We start from the raw sequence: 17,160 nt of genomic DNA, 5'->3' as shown, positions 1-17,160 counted from the left end.
CATGAACTCCGTCACAGACATGGAATACCATGCCAGAAAGTCAAAACATTGATCTCACTACAGTCTCGTTTCCTCTGTACTGGGTTCCGTCCAGTGCGCATCTTAATGCGATAACCAGTTCGGAATTTTTAAGCTAATTCATTCACTGGATACATAAATATTAATCAGTATTATTTGATACGTCTAAGCACTGGCATAAGCTCTACAATTCTCCCTGTCCCTGCAAACACGTCGTGTTGTACCGCTCTGTGGTACAGCGAGCACAGACAACACACTGAAACATGGTAGTGGATAGCATATTTGCGAAAACGTTAAATGCCTTCAACAAGCAAAGCCCATTTCCGTGATGATGCTTGAATACTGATCGAAACTTCATAAAGCTCAATCACTCGCTCACTCGCTCACTCAACCCACACCCTCACACCTAATACGAAAGACGATAATATCATTTGACGTTAATGAAATGTAATCATATATTTACAACGTGAAGTCATGTTCGGGTAAAGCATTCTCAGCGTGACGAGGCTGATGTCGCTGCCTTTCACGCTAACATGTGCTGCTTCCGCTTCCTTCATTCCCCCGGAAACACGACAAAGGTCACTAATGGTATTTGAAGCATCATTGTCCTACAGGTAAACAGTGCACAGTTTTGATATTAATGATTCTTTTTCTGCTGTCCAGTGCCAAAGGATGTCCGAAAAGCTGCAGAGAATATTTCAGCGCTTGGAACAAACGGTCCCTGGATCACCGATTCGATGACTATAGGTGAGCTACATGACATCTGAAAGTTGGATGTTTTAGCCATGGAACTCTATGGTTCTGAAATAGTAATTAAAAGAACTTTAGCACGTCCATATGACCCTATCTTCCAGGAGTGTGTTTAATAAACCATAAGCTACATATCTCAAGTTGCCGTCGTTGGTAAATGCCTACAAACACCACAGTACCCTGATAAAACACATGTTTCTTTAGATTGTGCAAGAAAGTATATTCATTTTATCTTAATATATGAAGCAAAAACGATGGCAGAGCATTTCGAAGGGGAAGCAAATAGAGTTTACTGTTCCACGGTGGTACTATTTCAATATACGTAGGACACTTTGAAAATCAGTGTGGGATACATCTGGATATTGCAGATTGAAATAAATAGAAATTTATTACTAAATATTGTCCCTGTTGCACTGAATTTTTCAGATATCGTGTAGAATAATATAAAAACATTGATGTTGTAGTCAGAAATAAAGTATTTTTTTAATTAATTGTAAGAAACATGGACCAGATGGTACAAGCAATAATAGAAAACTGCAAAGGGGAAACTAATTCCCATATCTGAAAATTCACTTAACATATCTACCATATCAAATTTCGAATGTAAGTGATGCCTTAAAGAAACACCCGTTCAAAGGCTCCGGCATTCTTCTCGTTCAACTGTGCGATGTAAGGTTCAGCTCATGATTTGAACAAATGGATTGTTTTAATGAGACAGGTCATCCCGGTATTTTGCAAGAAAAGACTCCTTTACATCGCCAACTGAATAGTCGCCATACTGAATGAGAATAAAGGCAATTATTATTATTATTGTTGTTTTTCTGGTGATTAACAGTCCGATCGATGTGCAGGTTTTCTGTAGCTGAAGTTAAGCTAATGCTTTCTGTCGACGTCCGTCGTTAATGCCGTTAACTGGGTGTTTTTGGTAGTTGATTTATGTGGGGCAGTGATGAGTGAAGCACGTGTGAGTATTAATTGATGTGTCATTCCAGCTTCGATGACTACCTCTTTATGAAGCTGATGGGCCGAAATCTTCAGGGCTGACTCAGTAATGAAGGTAATATATATCACAATGCCACGAGACACGATCAGTAATTCCAGCTATACTGGCGGACTGTAAATAATTGAGTGTGGACCATACAATCCAGTGACAAACATTGTGAGCATCTATCTACGCAATTGGGATACGATTACGTGTCAACCTAGTCAGTGAGCCTGATCATGCGGTCACGTTAGTCGCCGCTTACGACAAGTATGGGTTATTGAAGATCAATTCTAACCCGGATCTTGCCTTATGACAGAACTGCTACGTCGATATCTTGCAAGGAAACCGAGCCAACCTGGTATCAGGACATTTGCTGTTACCTTCAGCGCTTGCATTACTATTATGGGTCCGATCCGGGTTTGAAATCATCGTCAGCAACCCCTGCTTATCGGAAAGGGCGACTAGTAACAAGAAAGGGAAATCTTGGGGATGTAGCTCAACATAAACTAGGAAGTTAAGAAGCAAAAACAAAAACAAAAGAATTGTCTGTTTTGAGGAATGAATTTAGCCTAACAGCAAATGAAATATCAATTCTTTCGTTATTTCATATATTTATTATATGTAGATTCTCTATTCTGTCTTGCAGGTTATTCAAGCATGCAAGATCCGTGAAGTGTTTTGGTCTCTTCAGGCGAACAAACCTGCTGACAATACTCGACTGGTATTGGTTTTCTGTGACAGCTGCCGTTCTGTAATATCACAATCTTTATTCATATTTGTTCGTGGCTCTCAACATATGTGTTCTTACCCCCTCGGCATCATTCATTGTTTCCGTCTTGTCTACTCTTCCTGGATCGAGCTCCGCACGCCAAACTACAGCATTTGCAGTGCAAAATGAGCGTTAAACTTCCGGATCCTGCTAATAGGTGTAATCAGCAGCGGAGGGTCTGTGGCAGGATCAAAAGACACAGATCAACGTCCGGATCCACTATCTACCTGACACTGTTCCTTGTCTGTCGCCAACGCCAGTAGCAGGTTGTCAGTGTTCCCTACTTAAACGGCGCAATTTTGAAATTTTAAACATTGTTTTAACACATATACATTTCTCTCAATATATATCTAAAATGTGCTACACAAAGTGAAATCTTCCAAGCGATTATGAAATATTTGTTGATTATCTACAGGCAAAACGATTTGTTGTTTAGATACTCTTAATAAAACAACTAAAACACATCATTTGTATTGTAATTGTGGTCTCGTTCTGTTCCAAATAAACATAGTTAATTTATGTCGAAGAATTCGTTATTCTTTTTTGAGATAGCTATCGCGTTCTGTTCCAAATAAACATAGTTAATTTATGTCGAAGAATTCGTTATTCTTTTTTGAGATAGCTACCGAGTTCTGTTCCAAATAAACATGGTTAATTTATGTCGTAGAATTCTTTATTCTTATTCTTTTTTTAGAAAGCTACCGCATAGCTTCGGTAATTTGCACGGCTCCAGTTAATGGTCAAGAATTGACTGATGTGTAGTGTGTATGAAGACGCTGCTATCTTAAGAAATGTAAAGTGTGCGACTTAACGGTCATTCACAGTTTGTTTGTTTCTTTCTTTCTTTCTTTCACATTGATGTGCAATCTTGAGGCTGTAGTGTGATCAAGTATTGGCCAGACAATCCATTGGCATCATTGTGAAGCACGTTCCACTGCATCCAGACCAGAAATAGTACCAGGTTAACTTCAGTAAGTAATCCACTTTATTTTAAGAACACATATCAACGCTTCACTTTACAAAAATGCACAGAATTTCATTACTTCCGGTATGAACATCTGCAGTCGTGTGCGACACGAAACATTCTGCACACCGGTATTAAAATGTACGAGTGATTTGCGTGTTTATGAGCAGAGTTTAAAATGAACTTCTGAATTATCACAAACATTGTATGGTCACCTTTCCGACAAGTCACTGCAGCGCTACTACTTCCCTGCAGATTATCCAAATATATAACCTTACGGCAGTCGCTTGACTACAGTTGGCTCTTTCAAAGGAGATCCAGCACAAAAATACCCCCTATACTCTGATATAACGTACTGAGATCAATGTTCATCAGCCACGGAAGTAAGTGGCTATTTATATTTTAAAGCACCTTACATTGATTTAACACAAGATCCTGTTGATGTTTTACGTGCCGAACCGTCTTGTGAATTGTGGAAAGAAATGATTGCGTTAAAATAATGGTGTCGTAAAAGACATATTTGAAAAAATACAAAAAAATCAATACTTGTACAGTGGAAACATGTAAACTGGAGGAAAATTTGGTATCATTGGCAATGACTTCCGAAAAAGTACCCCTAGCAACACTTTAAACGTTACATGACGTACGTCTTTTACCAGCGCTTAAAGATAATGGGAGCGCTTAAAGATACATCAGATGATAGACCAAAGAAGCCACGACAGGAAGAACGTTTAGCACTGGTCTCGTCTTTCATATTAAATGCCTAATAATGGTGGTAATGGCTTGCTGCTCTTGGATTCCAGCACGGCACTAATTGTCTCGTGAGATATCGCGTGATCTCACTGCGCGTAAGAGGATGATCAAAGTCACGATCATCAAAATGGCTGCGAGGACTCCAAGCGTGGCTAACGCTGCGACGATGTTGGATGTGAGTTCACACACTGATGAGGAAGGTGGTTCGGTGGTACCGTCTGGAATAAAAAACATAAATACATGTGTATTCACAGTTCTTCCTTTCCCATCAGTTAGCTCCTCCACCACGACCGCGACCACGGTATCAACTGCATGTCCTCCATGCCGTCACCATGAAACAATACGATTTGAACCATAACTACAACCACTAAGAACGCTGCTACTTGGGTGGTGGGGTGGTCTACTGGTTAAATCGTTGGCTCATCTACTACTACTACTACTACTACTACTACTACTACTACTACTACTACTACTACTACTACTACTACTACTACTGTAATCCATGCTTGCCGTAAGATGCGACTGACGGGATCGGGTGGACAGGCTCCCTAATTTGGTTGACACATGTCATTGTATCCCAGTTGCGTAGATGGATGCTCATGGTATTGATCACTGGATTGTCTGGTCCAGATTCGATTATTTACACACCGCCGCCATATACCTGGAATATTGCTGTGTTCGGTGTTAAACAACTAGGCAACAACCAACCTGCTTACCTATTCTGGCAGATGTGATGGGGTCTTTCTTGATGACAATTGTTGTTTCTAGAACCTCGGTTGTCTCCCCTGACGCTCTCTTCTTCCGGCCATATGACGGTCTGTTACCCGAACAGGTGTACTAGAAAACAAACGAAAGTGTGTGAGTGAGTGAGTTTGGTTTAACGCCGCTTGGAACAGCATGCAATAAAATCGATGGTAAACTGTCTGATAGCGTTTCTTAGGGCGTGATGCGCTAAAGTCATTAAAGGGGGGTTACAAAAACTCAAGGCCCCATGAAAGTCTCAACAATATTGTTCAAAGTTTGTTTTTTGTGAGTGTGTGTGTGGTGACTATTTGTCAATGTGATAACAAATGAACACCTGGGGTGTTCCTGGTTAGATTTGTTCCCATTCATTTTCAAGTGAAGTGTTGACCTTCCTTTGCATGTGTTTGTGATGATGTCACCTGTGGTGCAATAAACGCTCGCCCTTTCCCAAAGGCACAGGTGCATCCCTATGTCATGACACAACTTCTGATTTACCTTGATATCAGATAACTGACGCATACGACTCACAAAAGATTTTAGAATGCCCTCAGCTAGCAGGATGGATTATATCCACCAGCTTTGACAGACTAACAACATGATTATAATAATCGGGTTACTTATTTTAAGAAACGTACATTTGGCATGGTCTTGGTGAAAGTATTCATTACTTGAAATTGCCTTAGGTAGAGGGCAGGTACATGTTGATAAAGTTAAGTGTCATTCCACTCGGTTCCTGTGTCAACCTTCTGGCGGGACATTCAACAAATCTAATTGTCCTTGGTACGTAAACTCTCTTTTGTGTATAATTAGTGCTCTTGGCGGTTTCACAAATTACTGTTTCCGTTAACTGGTCCAATGATCGATTGCATGTCCGACAATTCCATTATTGCAAAAGGTGGGTTGTTGTGAATTAAGCCGTTAAATCCAATGATGACATAGCACTTTAAGGTATTCTTACACATGAGCAATAAAAGCCCGGTTTTGTTCAAGAGTATTATCTTTACAACATATAAGACCCTACTTGGTAAAAGTGAACGAAACGGTAATATCATGATCCCATAAGACTATGGCTCTCCAGGAATGTCCTTTAATGTAGCCAGATTGGTAATCCCGTCCATGTTAAGTGAAGTGCAAACATTGTCCACCACGATCCCCTCACCTGCTAGGTGGAGTTTCAAACCTACCGGATTGCAAGCGCTGTCTCCGGCGGTACAAAATGACAGCTGGAATCTGAAGCCGACGGTGAAGCTGTTTCGGAAGGCAAAGGCGTTGATGCAGAAGTCGACCCGTCTTGTGTCGGTCGTGTTTCGCAGGTATGGCAGACTTTGGATTACCTTAGCGTTGCCTGTTATGGGGCACCTGGAACACAGAAACATTGATTTTGTAGAGTTTAATGTCGCGGTTGTCTGTGTTCCTGTTTTATCATGGTTCCTCTGCTGCATGGTGGCAAAAAAACAATCTCAGGTGTTTTCCCGTTTAGAGACACTTAATTGTTTGGGTGAGGTGAGAAACCTAGAAGCGTAGTCAGGGCGCACGGGGATATGAGAGAGTGCATTGGGTTTTGCGCCGCTTTTAGCAATATTCCACCCATATCACGGCGGGGACGCCAGAAATGAACTTCACACACTGTACCCATGTGAGGAATCAAACCTGGGCCTTTGACATGACGAGTGAACGTTTTAACCACTGGTTTACTCCAACGGGATTCGAACCTACGATCACAACTATCTGGCACGCTAAGCAATATAGCGCATTTTCACCCCACAACGTTGACATGTCGTGTTGTTTCTGTGTCGCCATAAGTGAACGAGTATGTTTAATTTAGGTTTAAGCCGCACTCTGAAATAATCTATCTATATGGCGGCGGTCTGTAAAATAATTAGATCTGGACCAAACAAGCAAGTGTTCGACAGCATGAGCATCGATCTGCGCAATTGGGATACGGTGATATGTGTTAGCCAGTGAGCCCGATCACCCAATGCCGTTAGTGGTCTCTTACGACAAGTATGGGTTACTGAAGATCAAGTTTAACCCGGATCCTCACTAGTCGTGTTGCCGGGAAAATATATCATGAAGTTTGAAGTTTGTTTTAAGTTAAAATCGAACACTGGGATATTCCAGCTGTATGAAAAGAGTTTGAATGAACTGAGTTAATTGAGTTGCGTCTGATGTCGTATCGGCATTACCTCAGCGACGAGCAAGGGAGTGACATCGTAAAGATCTATCACCGCAGTTATGAGACGGTGGCATGAACTAACTATGAAACGACCCCCTTAGTCGTCTTCCCCACAAGCAAAACTACTGAAGACCAAACATAAACGATGTTCACGAACTGGAGAGAGTGAAGCGTTCGGGAAATACTTGCTGGATGGTTCGCTATCTTCACGTGAGTTAATCAATACGTCTCCTGTCACGAAGCAACCTTTACTAAGTTTAACCATGACACCCATTTGTAACACTACATTAAGGTTACCTTAGTAACTTACGATCACCTTAGTCCTTTGTGAAAGGAGTCCCAGGCCGATACGTGCACTAAGCAGTCGTTCAGAACCCTGGCAGGAGACCAAAGGTCGATGTCATGGTCGCATTAAATAGTGTTCGGGTACTATGACAAAGACACTCAGTACAAGCATGGGTAACTTGTGTTCTGTTCTGTTGTGTTCCTGAAAACTCCTCTAACCTCACACACTACTGGCACCAAAACGATATTACGGTAAATAGTCACGCTGATTCATCTTACCCATCTGCAAGAACACCAAATGTGGTCACCGGCGTCAGTTGGTCGTTGGCGATGACGCTGTCAAGACGGAGTGCCGTGTAGCCTGTGAAGGACCAGCGTTGTATTAAACTATATGAGAAATGTCTCGTTGGGATTTCTTGTACCAAATCATATACAATGTATTTAGACGTCAGAAGTAGGCAGCACGTGCGTATTACTTCAATATTCTAAAATTAAATATATTCTTAAACTTAAAAGAAACAATGAGAAAGAGATTTTACTGTTTGTTTCTTTCACCCACCAAAGTGATCAGTATCTTTTACCTCCATCCACTTTGACCTATTGTAATAAACAAATTACATTCATGTAGCTACTACTACTACCACTACTACTACTGCTGCTGCTGCTGCTGCTGCTGCTGCTGCTGCTGTTGCTGCTACTACTACTACTACTACTGCTACTACTACTACTACTGTGTGATGCACATGTAATATAATTAGGTCAATTATGTGAGCTCGTTACCGGAATATTAACATCTACAAGTATACACTTAAGTAGGAAATGCAACGATAAATAAGGATAAATAGGTTGAGAATAAATAAATGCTACTGTAATTACTTGATGCTGATGCTGTCCATGTAGAAGATGCGTATCTTGTGGTGTTGGCATTTTAAGGGTATAAAAGTACAAGAAAAGTATATTTCCCTCCACATTGTCCATAATCTTCAATAATTCAGATGTGGAATATACATTTATTCTGCGATGTGCGCATTGTAGCCACATACCTACTGCCTCAATGACGAAGGCAAAACACACCACTTCCCCAACGTTGACTCCTGTTGATGATACCGTATTTCCGGTAACCGGGTCCACAATAAACACTCTGGCGGCGTTGATGTTGTTTGTCGTGTTCACAAGGATTAACCCTGAAGAACTGTAATCATAATAATAAGTGAGTGAGTATGGTTTTAAGCCGCTTTTAGCGATATTCCAGCAATATCACGACAGGGAACACAAGAGTGAGTGATTATGGTTTTACGCCGCTTTTAGCGATATTCCAGCAATATCACGGCAGGGAACACAAGAATGAGTGAGTATGGTTTTACGCCGCTTTTAGCAATATTCCAGCAATATCACGTCAGGGAACACGGCAGGGAATTTCCAAACATGGCAGCTCCAAGAATATCCCATATCCCTCGGGCAAAACGGGAATACAGTCATTACCTTTGTAAAGATGTTTCGGTGTTAAAAGTTGCGGATCCTTTAGCATGGAAATTTATATTTTGCTTTGCCTAGTTTAGCGACGTTTTAATGTTCGACAGTGCCGCCATTTTCATACTTTGAAACGCGTTTTGCCGGGGACAATAGAAGACGCAGCAGACTAGCCCTGGTTTTGCTACAAGCGATTTGATTGGTTTGCCACGATTTTGGGTAATAATGGCGTACCACACAGGTACCTGTCTTCATGTACGTCACGGAAAGAGGCGTTACGAATGATAAAAGTAATGCACTAACTTTGGAGAAATATTTGTCTGATCAATGACGATCGTCCCCGAGGAGTCGAATTTGCAGTAGGATGTGAAGAGGATGTCGTTCTTTGTCCTCAGAGAATTCTGACGAATCATCACTTTACGAGCCCGGGTGATGGTTCGGTCAGGCTGCAATTAAACATCATGTCGCTGAATTCATATGTAAATAATGTATTGTGAGTTATTGTGTCTAACTTTGCTAGGGGGTGGATGATTTCTTTATATGTTGCCGAAATCAGCAATATCCAGCTATGTAGTGCAGGTTTGTAAATAATCGAATCAGGCAGTCTAGTGGTCAACAGCATGAACGTCGATCTACGTAGCGTGGATACGATGATGTATTTACCAAAGTTTGTGGAGGTAAATGAATGTTCCTAGGCACATACGTCATAACACAAGACTATGTAAACGTATCCACGAAACCTTTCAACTCTTTCAAAAAAGGTTTTCTGAGTGTTCACACCACCACGCAGAAAGGTAGGGCGGTCTACCTCTGTTGTCGTTTCTGCATTTCCGCAGACGCCGTCCACGTGGTTGAGACATATGTAGGAACCGGTCCAGGTGGATGGGATGTTGTCGCCCAGACTGACGGCGCTGGCGACGTTTTTGAGGCTGCATTGGCTGATGCCTTGACGACCCAAAACATAACGCTCTCCGATGTAACCAACAGGAGGGTCCACATTCAAGCACATCCTCGTTGCATAACAATCCACGTTGTCTGAAACAGTCAAGTTGATGGTACACATTTAAATCTTTAAGTGGGTGAGTGTGGTTTTACTCCGTCTTATCATTACGGCACTATCAAGGCGGGGGACACCAGAAAAATAATGAGCTTCACACATTGTGACCATGTGGGGAATCAATGCTTTAACCGTAGGTCTACCCCATCGCTCCTATTTGAACATCAACTCGTGAAGATCCGGGTTAGAATTGATCTTCAGCAACCCATGCATGTCGTAAGAGGCGACTAACGACTGACACATGTTTTGACTGACACATGTCTTGGCTGACACATGTCTTGACTGACACATGTCTTGGCTGACACATGTCTTGGCTGACACATGTCATCGCATCCCTGTAGCGTAGATCGGTGCTCATGTTGATGATCACTGAATTATCTGGTCCAGGCTCGATTATTTAGAGATTTCCGTCATATAGATGGACTGTCAGTGTGGCTTTAAACAAGAAACTATAAATCAATCTTGGAACATCAAATGTTCTACCGAAGAATATTCTTAACGAAAAATACACAGGTTATGCCAAGGACCTGAGAGAACAGGGAGCATGTCGGGTGGTACCGGTCACATTAAGCGCTACAAGTTGCTGTGATATCTATGATCATGGGTTCGAATCCCGAGTCGTCCCGAGCACGTTTCTAAGATGTCAACATTACTCGTCGCGGTCTCACCAAAACGGTAAGACCTGAGTCTCCCAGGCTTTCATCAGTCATCAAATGAAATATTGACATAAAGCAACTAACTGACGTGAGTATGTCGAAACTTGGATCCCGGTAGTCGGCTCTTAAGACAAGCATGGGTTTGTAACCACTCTTATCCCGGTCTTCACGGAGTTTGGTTTGACGTTATTGTTCCCAGTTTTCATGGGAGGGCAACTGAAAGCGATGCGCTATCAATTTGTGAATCGTATGTCAACCACACGATCGATGCCACAGACAAGAAGCTTTGTTGTTGTTCTTGTTGTTGTTGTTGCTGTTGTTGTTGTTGTTCTTCTTCTTCTTCTTCTTCTTCTTCTTTGGGAACGCAATTGAACGCGATTCTACAGTCGTCTGCCAACCAAATGAGATAGATGCCACAGAAAACAAATATAGTTGTTGCTGTTTTTGTTGCATGGGAGGGCCACTGAACGCGATGCAGTACAAATCGGTGATTCTACAAGCGTCTATCAGTCACACGATCGACGCCACAGACAAAAAGGGTGGTGGTACTTACAGCTCTGCTTCAGTTGGCAGGTGTCCCCGACATAGCCTGGTTGACATACACACGTTGTTTGGCCGTCGTTGACGCACACCCCTCCCTGCCCGCACGTTACACTAGAACACATGGGTGCATCCAGCTGACCTGCATACGACAACGTCATTTATTCGACTCCGTAGTCAACGCCCAAACTCAGCTATATTAACAAACACTCTACACAGTTCTAGCATGGGGTTACCATTTAATTCTGCATTAACACGACATTACGGTACAAGCTGTCAAACGGACGAAACAGATATTGCACTTAACATATAATTATGACACATCTCTGAATGTTGTTTTACACCACAGATAGTGCAAATATTCCAACTCAATCACCGTGAGGAGTTACAGTCAAATCCTGACAAATCGAATCCCTGGGAACCACTTAATAAAGTCGACTTATCGATGTGTTCGAGACATAGGTATGTTTATGATGACAGGAATACTGTCGGGACCGACAGGTACTTCAAGTTATGCATAATACTCGAGATGCCGGCGTTCGACTCATCAGGATTTGACTGTAATACAGTATGTATAGCTTTAACGGCTAAGAAAGTGAATTAAAATTAGTTCCTGGTGATCGAACTCCGTGGTTTTTTTTTTTTTTTTTATTATTCTAATAAATATTCTACACTAAACGTGCATCTCGTGGTTCGAACACCCCCAAACCACTATTCCAGCCCACCATCCCTGGTGTCATCTGGAAAACACCAGGTGTCATCATAGATTTTCAGGGATCCATCCTTGTAGGTTTAAAAGATTAACAACATTTACGCCACTTGAAATATTCTCCCGCGTTGACTTCTCTCATAAGGTAAATATTCTTCAAACGTTAGAAAATCCCAGACCTCATGGCGAATGGATTTTGGAAGGGATAGTACCACCTGAACCAGATATACCTTGAACATATATGTTGCACTCGCCGTAAAGTTTGACCACGAATAGTACAATTTCAAGACATACCAGAGAAAACTTTTCAACTCCTTGAAGGGCAAGTCGTTAAGAAAACGGAATTCGTCCGGAACACGCAATCGGCTGTTGGTGAAGGAGTTTAGGCGGTCGGGACTAATACATTCTTTATCCTTGTTGCAAAATTCTTTTAAATTACCAGTTCTTGTTTTTTCCTCGTAATGTTAATATTGTTGGTGAAATATTAAAGAGGTACACTCACTAATTAGTAAACGACAGTCTCTGAATGCTGTTGGCACAGATGTCCCTTGGCAGTTACACTCTCCGGTGTCAGGGTCACAGGGAGCGCCGTTCTGGCATACATCGCCAGCATTGCAGTTAAACAGAGCAGGACCTACATAGCGACGAAATAGAAATAACATTCAAATACAATCATCGAAACATAATTCTCATACATCATCAGACTGGATCGAAGGCTGCGTCATATCTAATGTGAGTGAGTATGGTTTTATGGAGCTTTTAACAATATTCCAACAATGCCGGACACCAGAAATGGGCTTCACACATTGTACTCACGTGGGGATTCGAACCCAGGCCTTATGCGTGACGAGCGAATACTTTAGTCACTAGTGTACCCCACCGCCCCATGTCGTGTAAAATGTATGTACTTGTTGTAGCCCTGGCTGGGCGCTCTGCGTTAATGGAATAGAACCCGGGCCGGTCGGATAGGGGTTGGCATACTATGTCTGATATATTCATATTCAAAGAGCCTCCAGCCGTGATATTGTTGTAATATTGCTCCACGCAGCGTGACACCATACTCACTCACTCACTCATACATGTTCAAGGAGTTACTGTATTAGTGCAATAAGCCTGAACCTCATCTCACCTCCAACATCATTCGTAGATGTTATGACCAAACCACTGCGATTCCCTATTTTGGGTTTTGAGTTTATGCTGTGGCTGCCCAGACCTAAGGATTTACCACAGTGTTTGTTACTCAAATCCCATGTCAAATCTAGGACTCACTAGAAGACGTCGTAAACTAACAGCACCTCCAAAACGATTCGCTGCCTGGTACCAGTACTAAACTGTGCAACAACATGTTAACTTATCGTTTTCCAAACAGTATCGGTAAACATCAGCCATGCGTTAAGCGATGGCGGCCAACATCAGAAACGTTGATTCCACACCGATGTTTTTGGAAAATGGCATCATCGAAGACATAATATAGTACCTATTTTAAGGTAAGTGGTTTCTGAACTTTATCGTGTTACACTTTTCGTTCATTTACAGTTCATTGGATTGTCTGGATTCTGTATAAGCTCCGAACTGAAGTCAATAAGGAAAACACTGTAGAACAGTGCAGCAACATGTCAAAATCAAAACCGTCAATTGGGAGAAGTACAGACATATGGTTACCGTAGCTTGTCTAATTTGCATTTATAATAATAAAAAGAACAGTCAGTCATTACAAAGGGATCTAGGCAGAGCATTACTTTACGGTGATGCAATTTGCTCTTTACGGTGGTGCAATTTGCTGGACAGTCCAACTGCAAGTGTTACTATCATTTTTTTTTTTTTTTTTTTTTTTTTTTTTGATGAATCAGCACATTGACATTAGATTAGCGTCATGAGCGCTCTGCGTTTCTGACGTGGTCTATGTGAAGTTGATCCATCTGCATCAAAAGGACTGTGTTTTCACAGCATATCTAACTATGCAGTCGAAAGACTTGACATCAGTTGAAAACTGAACGCCACCTAACGGCAGCACATATTCGCCACTCACCGTCGTTGTCTACGTACGACACATACACGCGCGGCCTGGCTCCGATTGTGTTCCCGGCAGTTGTCGCTACGATCTCAAAGATGTAAAGTCTGTCTGGTTCCTGGATCTACAGAAAGTATTTCCTGTTAGTTTGGGTGCGAGCACATAGATATGTTGAACGGACACAGGAGACACAGTAGTGTTACTGAAGGTCAACACTAACCCGGAATGCAACATCATTCATTCATAATGTGATAAACTTGTGTGATGCCAGGAACCAAATGTGGTATTGAAAGTCAGTTCTAACACAGAACTCCACATCTTCATGTGTGGGCTGGGTGGTGTTAGAAGATGCAGCTGTGATTCTGAAGGTCAACACTAACCCTGAATTCAACATTATAATGTGTTGGGCATGCCAAATGGTAGTAAACAGATTTGTTATTGAAGGTCAGTTCTAACACAGATCTCCACATCTTCACGTGTGGGGCTGGAGTGATGTTAGGATAGACAGTCTATAGTGTTGCTGAACGTCAACTCTTAACCGGAATTCATCATCATTATGTGCAGGGCAAGCGCTGGAGACATGGTAGATGTGTTACTGAAGGTCAATTCTAACACGCATCTTCATGGAGAGAAAACAACAGTCACAGAATCAGTACGATAAGGGAATTGCGAATGCAATAACAGCAAACAACTTACATTATCGTCGAGTGTTCCTAGCGGAAGTAAACGAGTAGCCTCCCCTGCGAGAAAGTCCACTGGTATCCGCCATTGCTCGCTATAATTGTCTGTGTACTCCAGGGCGACAAGGGTGACCGTGGCATTATTCGTTAGAACCCCACTTCTTGTGATTTGGAGGACCAAGGGTACAGCCTGACCCTCACGAACAACAACAGTCACATCGTTTACAAATGTGAACTCTGAAAACAGAAGTGTATTGTGAACTTGAGGTTAACAACAAAATGCGACCAACTATCTCTCAAGGAATATAACAGTTCAGAATCTACTCTTAAATTTAGAATATCTGAATCGTGTCCTTCAGTGTGTATGACCTAGGCGCTTTATAACCTTATGTGACAATGCTTCGCCCATTTCAGTGACATAACCTTATTTATTTTTTATGAATAATTATACTGTATAAAAGAATTCTTGGACGATGAGTAGATGGCGAGGAAACATCTTGAGTCGTTTCAATTTTTCTAACACACAGACAGCTACATTTAGCATTGATAACTGCCTCACCAGTTATTACCACTACGCAAGTAATACATGCGCGTGATTGTTCAGTGATGACCCCTCCCTAAGCTATCATAAACAGACAGATCATACAAGTACATACCTTGTGCAGTGATAACCCCTTCCATTGTTAACAAGAACAAGTAACACAAGCACATACCTTCGGCAGTGATGAACCAGTCCCTGGCTTTCACTGACAGGTAATATCAGCACATACCGTCGGCAGTGATGGACCAATCCCTGGCTTTCACTGACAGGTAATATCAGCACATACCGTCGGCAGTGATGGACCAGTCCCTGGCTTTCACTGACAGGTAATATCAGCACATACCGTCGGCAGTGATGGACCAATCCCTGGCTTTCACTGACAGGTAATATCAGCACATACCGTCGGCAGTGATGGACCAGTCCCTGGCTTTCACTGACAGGTAATATCAGCACATACCGTCGGCAGTGATGGACCAGTCCCTGGCTTCCACTGACAGGTAATATCAGCACATACCTTCGGCAGTGATGGACCAATCCCTGGCTTTCACTGACAGGTAATATCAGCACATACCGTCGGCAGTGATGGACCAGTCCCTGGCTTTCACTGACAGGTAATATCAGCACATACCGTCGGCAGTGATGAACCAGTCCCTGGCTTTCACTGACAGGTAATATCAGCACATACCGTCGGCAGTGATGGACCAGTCCCTGGCTTTCACTGACAGGTAATATCAGCACATACCGTCGGCAGTGATGGACCAGTCCCTGGCTATCAAAGACAGGTTGGGCATACAAACACATACCTTGTGCAGTGATCACCCCTTTCCTGGTTATCAAAGACTGGCTGGACATACAACACATACCTTATCCAGTGATGGCCCCTTTCCTGGTTATCGTAGACAGACATACCTTGTGCAGTGACGACACCCACCGCCGCTAGCACCACCAGACAGGTCATCCATGATGACATCATCTCTGGAACATCAATGAAATAAAGTCCACGTCGTTAGTGTTTCATCCATATCATGATAAGTAAGCGTCCCTTGGATAAGTTGCGTCCCTTGGATGTCAGGATTCGCTGATTCTGTACCCGTGCTCGTCAGTTTTCTTACCAAGCCAATAAACATCAGCAACATTTGTTACAGCAACACCTGTCTTCCCACTTGGAGATGGGCTAATAGAATTCAACTGCTCCTGAAATCTTGGGTCAGTAACGACCAGGGTTCGATTTCCCAAATGGGTGTACAGTGACACATATTACTAAAACCATTCTCACCAACGCCAAACTCTAAAATTACCGTACGCCCAATCAACTTTTACCCACGTAACGAAGGTACGAATTTTGTAATGAGAGAGGCAGAGTGGGTTGCTGTGGTAGTTTCTAGTCGGAACCAAACGGTCGCTTGCCCGATCACTTTTCCAGTAAATACAGTTCTGTTTTGTCAGTTTTTATATTCTTGTCTGTGAGATTGACTGAGACCGTCAGCTCTATTACAATGTTTGTAAACTCCATCTATTCCAATATCGATCAGATTGTAAACACATATATCGAACAACAGATTACGGTTGGGCGTGTACAGTTTTTCATCCTAGCTGTGAATTTTTAAAAATCTTGGATATCTGAACAAAATCATTACCACTTGCCGGCAAACTGATGCATCAACTGTGGGGTAGAGAAATGGTTAAAACGTTCTCGTAATGTATGAAGAATGAAGATCGTTTCTGGTGTCCACCCGCCGTAATATTGCTAAAGCATTGCTGAAAGTGGTGTAAAACTCACTCAGCATTAAGTCTACATTCTGATTTAAATTATCAAGGCTACAATCGTCCTCTAATAATTATGTGGATATTTGCATAGCGCTACATCCAGGTACGTATAGCCTAATACCCGCTCATGGCGTAACATTTGCAGGTTTGGTTTATAATGAAGTATATTTGAGAGTCTATACGAATCTGGTATACATCCCGAGACAATAATCGTAGGCGCACTATTAAAATTACAGTCGTCTTTAAATATTTTCAGGCACCACCCCGTCTAATCTTTTAGGAAGT

The 17,160-nt window shown here is 42.2% G+C and overlaps 1 protein-coding gene across 1 annotated transcript; it reads right to left on the bottom strand.

Annotated features, from left to right (window-relative positions):
- Window positions 1–3,489: 3,489 nt before the first annotated feature.
- On the bottom strand, window positions 3,490–16,081 carry LOC137299154 (uncharacterized). Its single transcript, XM_067831705.1, has 12 exons — window positions 16,018–16,081; window positions 14,584–14,804; window positions 13,906–14,011; window positions 12,379–12,510; window positions 11,181–11,309; window positions 9,723–9,949; window positions 9,218–9,360; window positions 8,488–8,636; window positions 7,724–7,805; window positions 6,168–6,342; window positions 4,956–5,076; window positions 3,490–4,457 (listed from the first exon to the last, which is right to left on the bottom strand). Exons 1-12 carry the CDS (start codon window positions 16,079–16,081, stop codon window positions 4,297–4,299), a joined length of 1,710 nt encoding a protein of 569 aa, XP_067687806.1. The 3' UTR covers window positions 3,490–4,296.
- Between the last annotated feature and the right edge of the window lie 1,079 nt (window positions 16,082–17,160).

The sequence above is a fragment of the Haliotis asinina genome, chromosome 10 (genome assembly GCF_037392515.1).
Source record: "Haliotis asinina isolate JCU_RB_2024 chromosome 10, JCU_Hal_asi_v2, whole genome shotgun sequence".
Classification (NCBI taxonomy): Eukaryota; Metazoa; Mollusca; class Gastropoda; order Lepetellida; family Haliotidae; genus Haliotis; species Haliotis asinina.
This window is presented reverse-complemented; position numbering and strand designations above follow the sequence as displayed.

Excerpts from the sequence above, each read along its gene's own strand:
- LOC137299154 (XM_067831705.1), bottom strand. The coding sequence starts at position 16,081 with ATGATGTCATCATGGATGACCTGTCTGGTGGTGCTAGCGGCGGTGGGT. Across the intron at positions 8,637-9,217 it reads CAGACAAATATTTCTCCAAA|TTCTTCAGGGTTAATCCTTG; the intron begins GTTAGTGCATTA and ends TTATGATTACAG. Across the intron at positions 4,458-4,955 it reads CATCACATCTGCCAGAATAG|ACGGTACCACCGAACCACCT; the intron begins GTAAGCAGGTTG and ends TTTTTATTCCAG.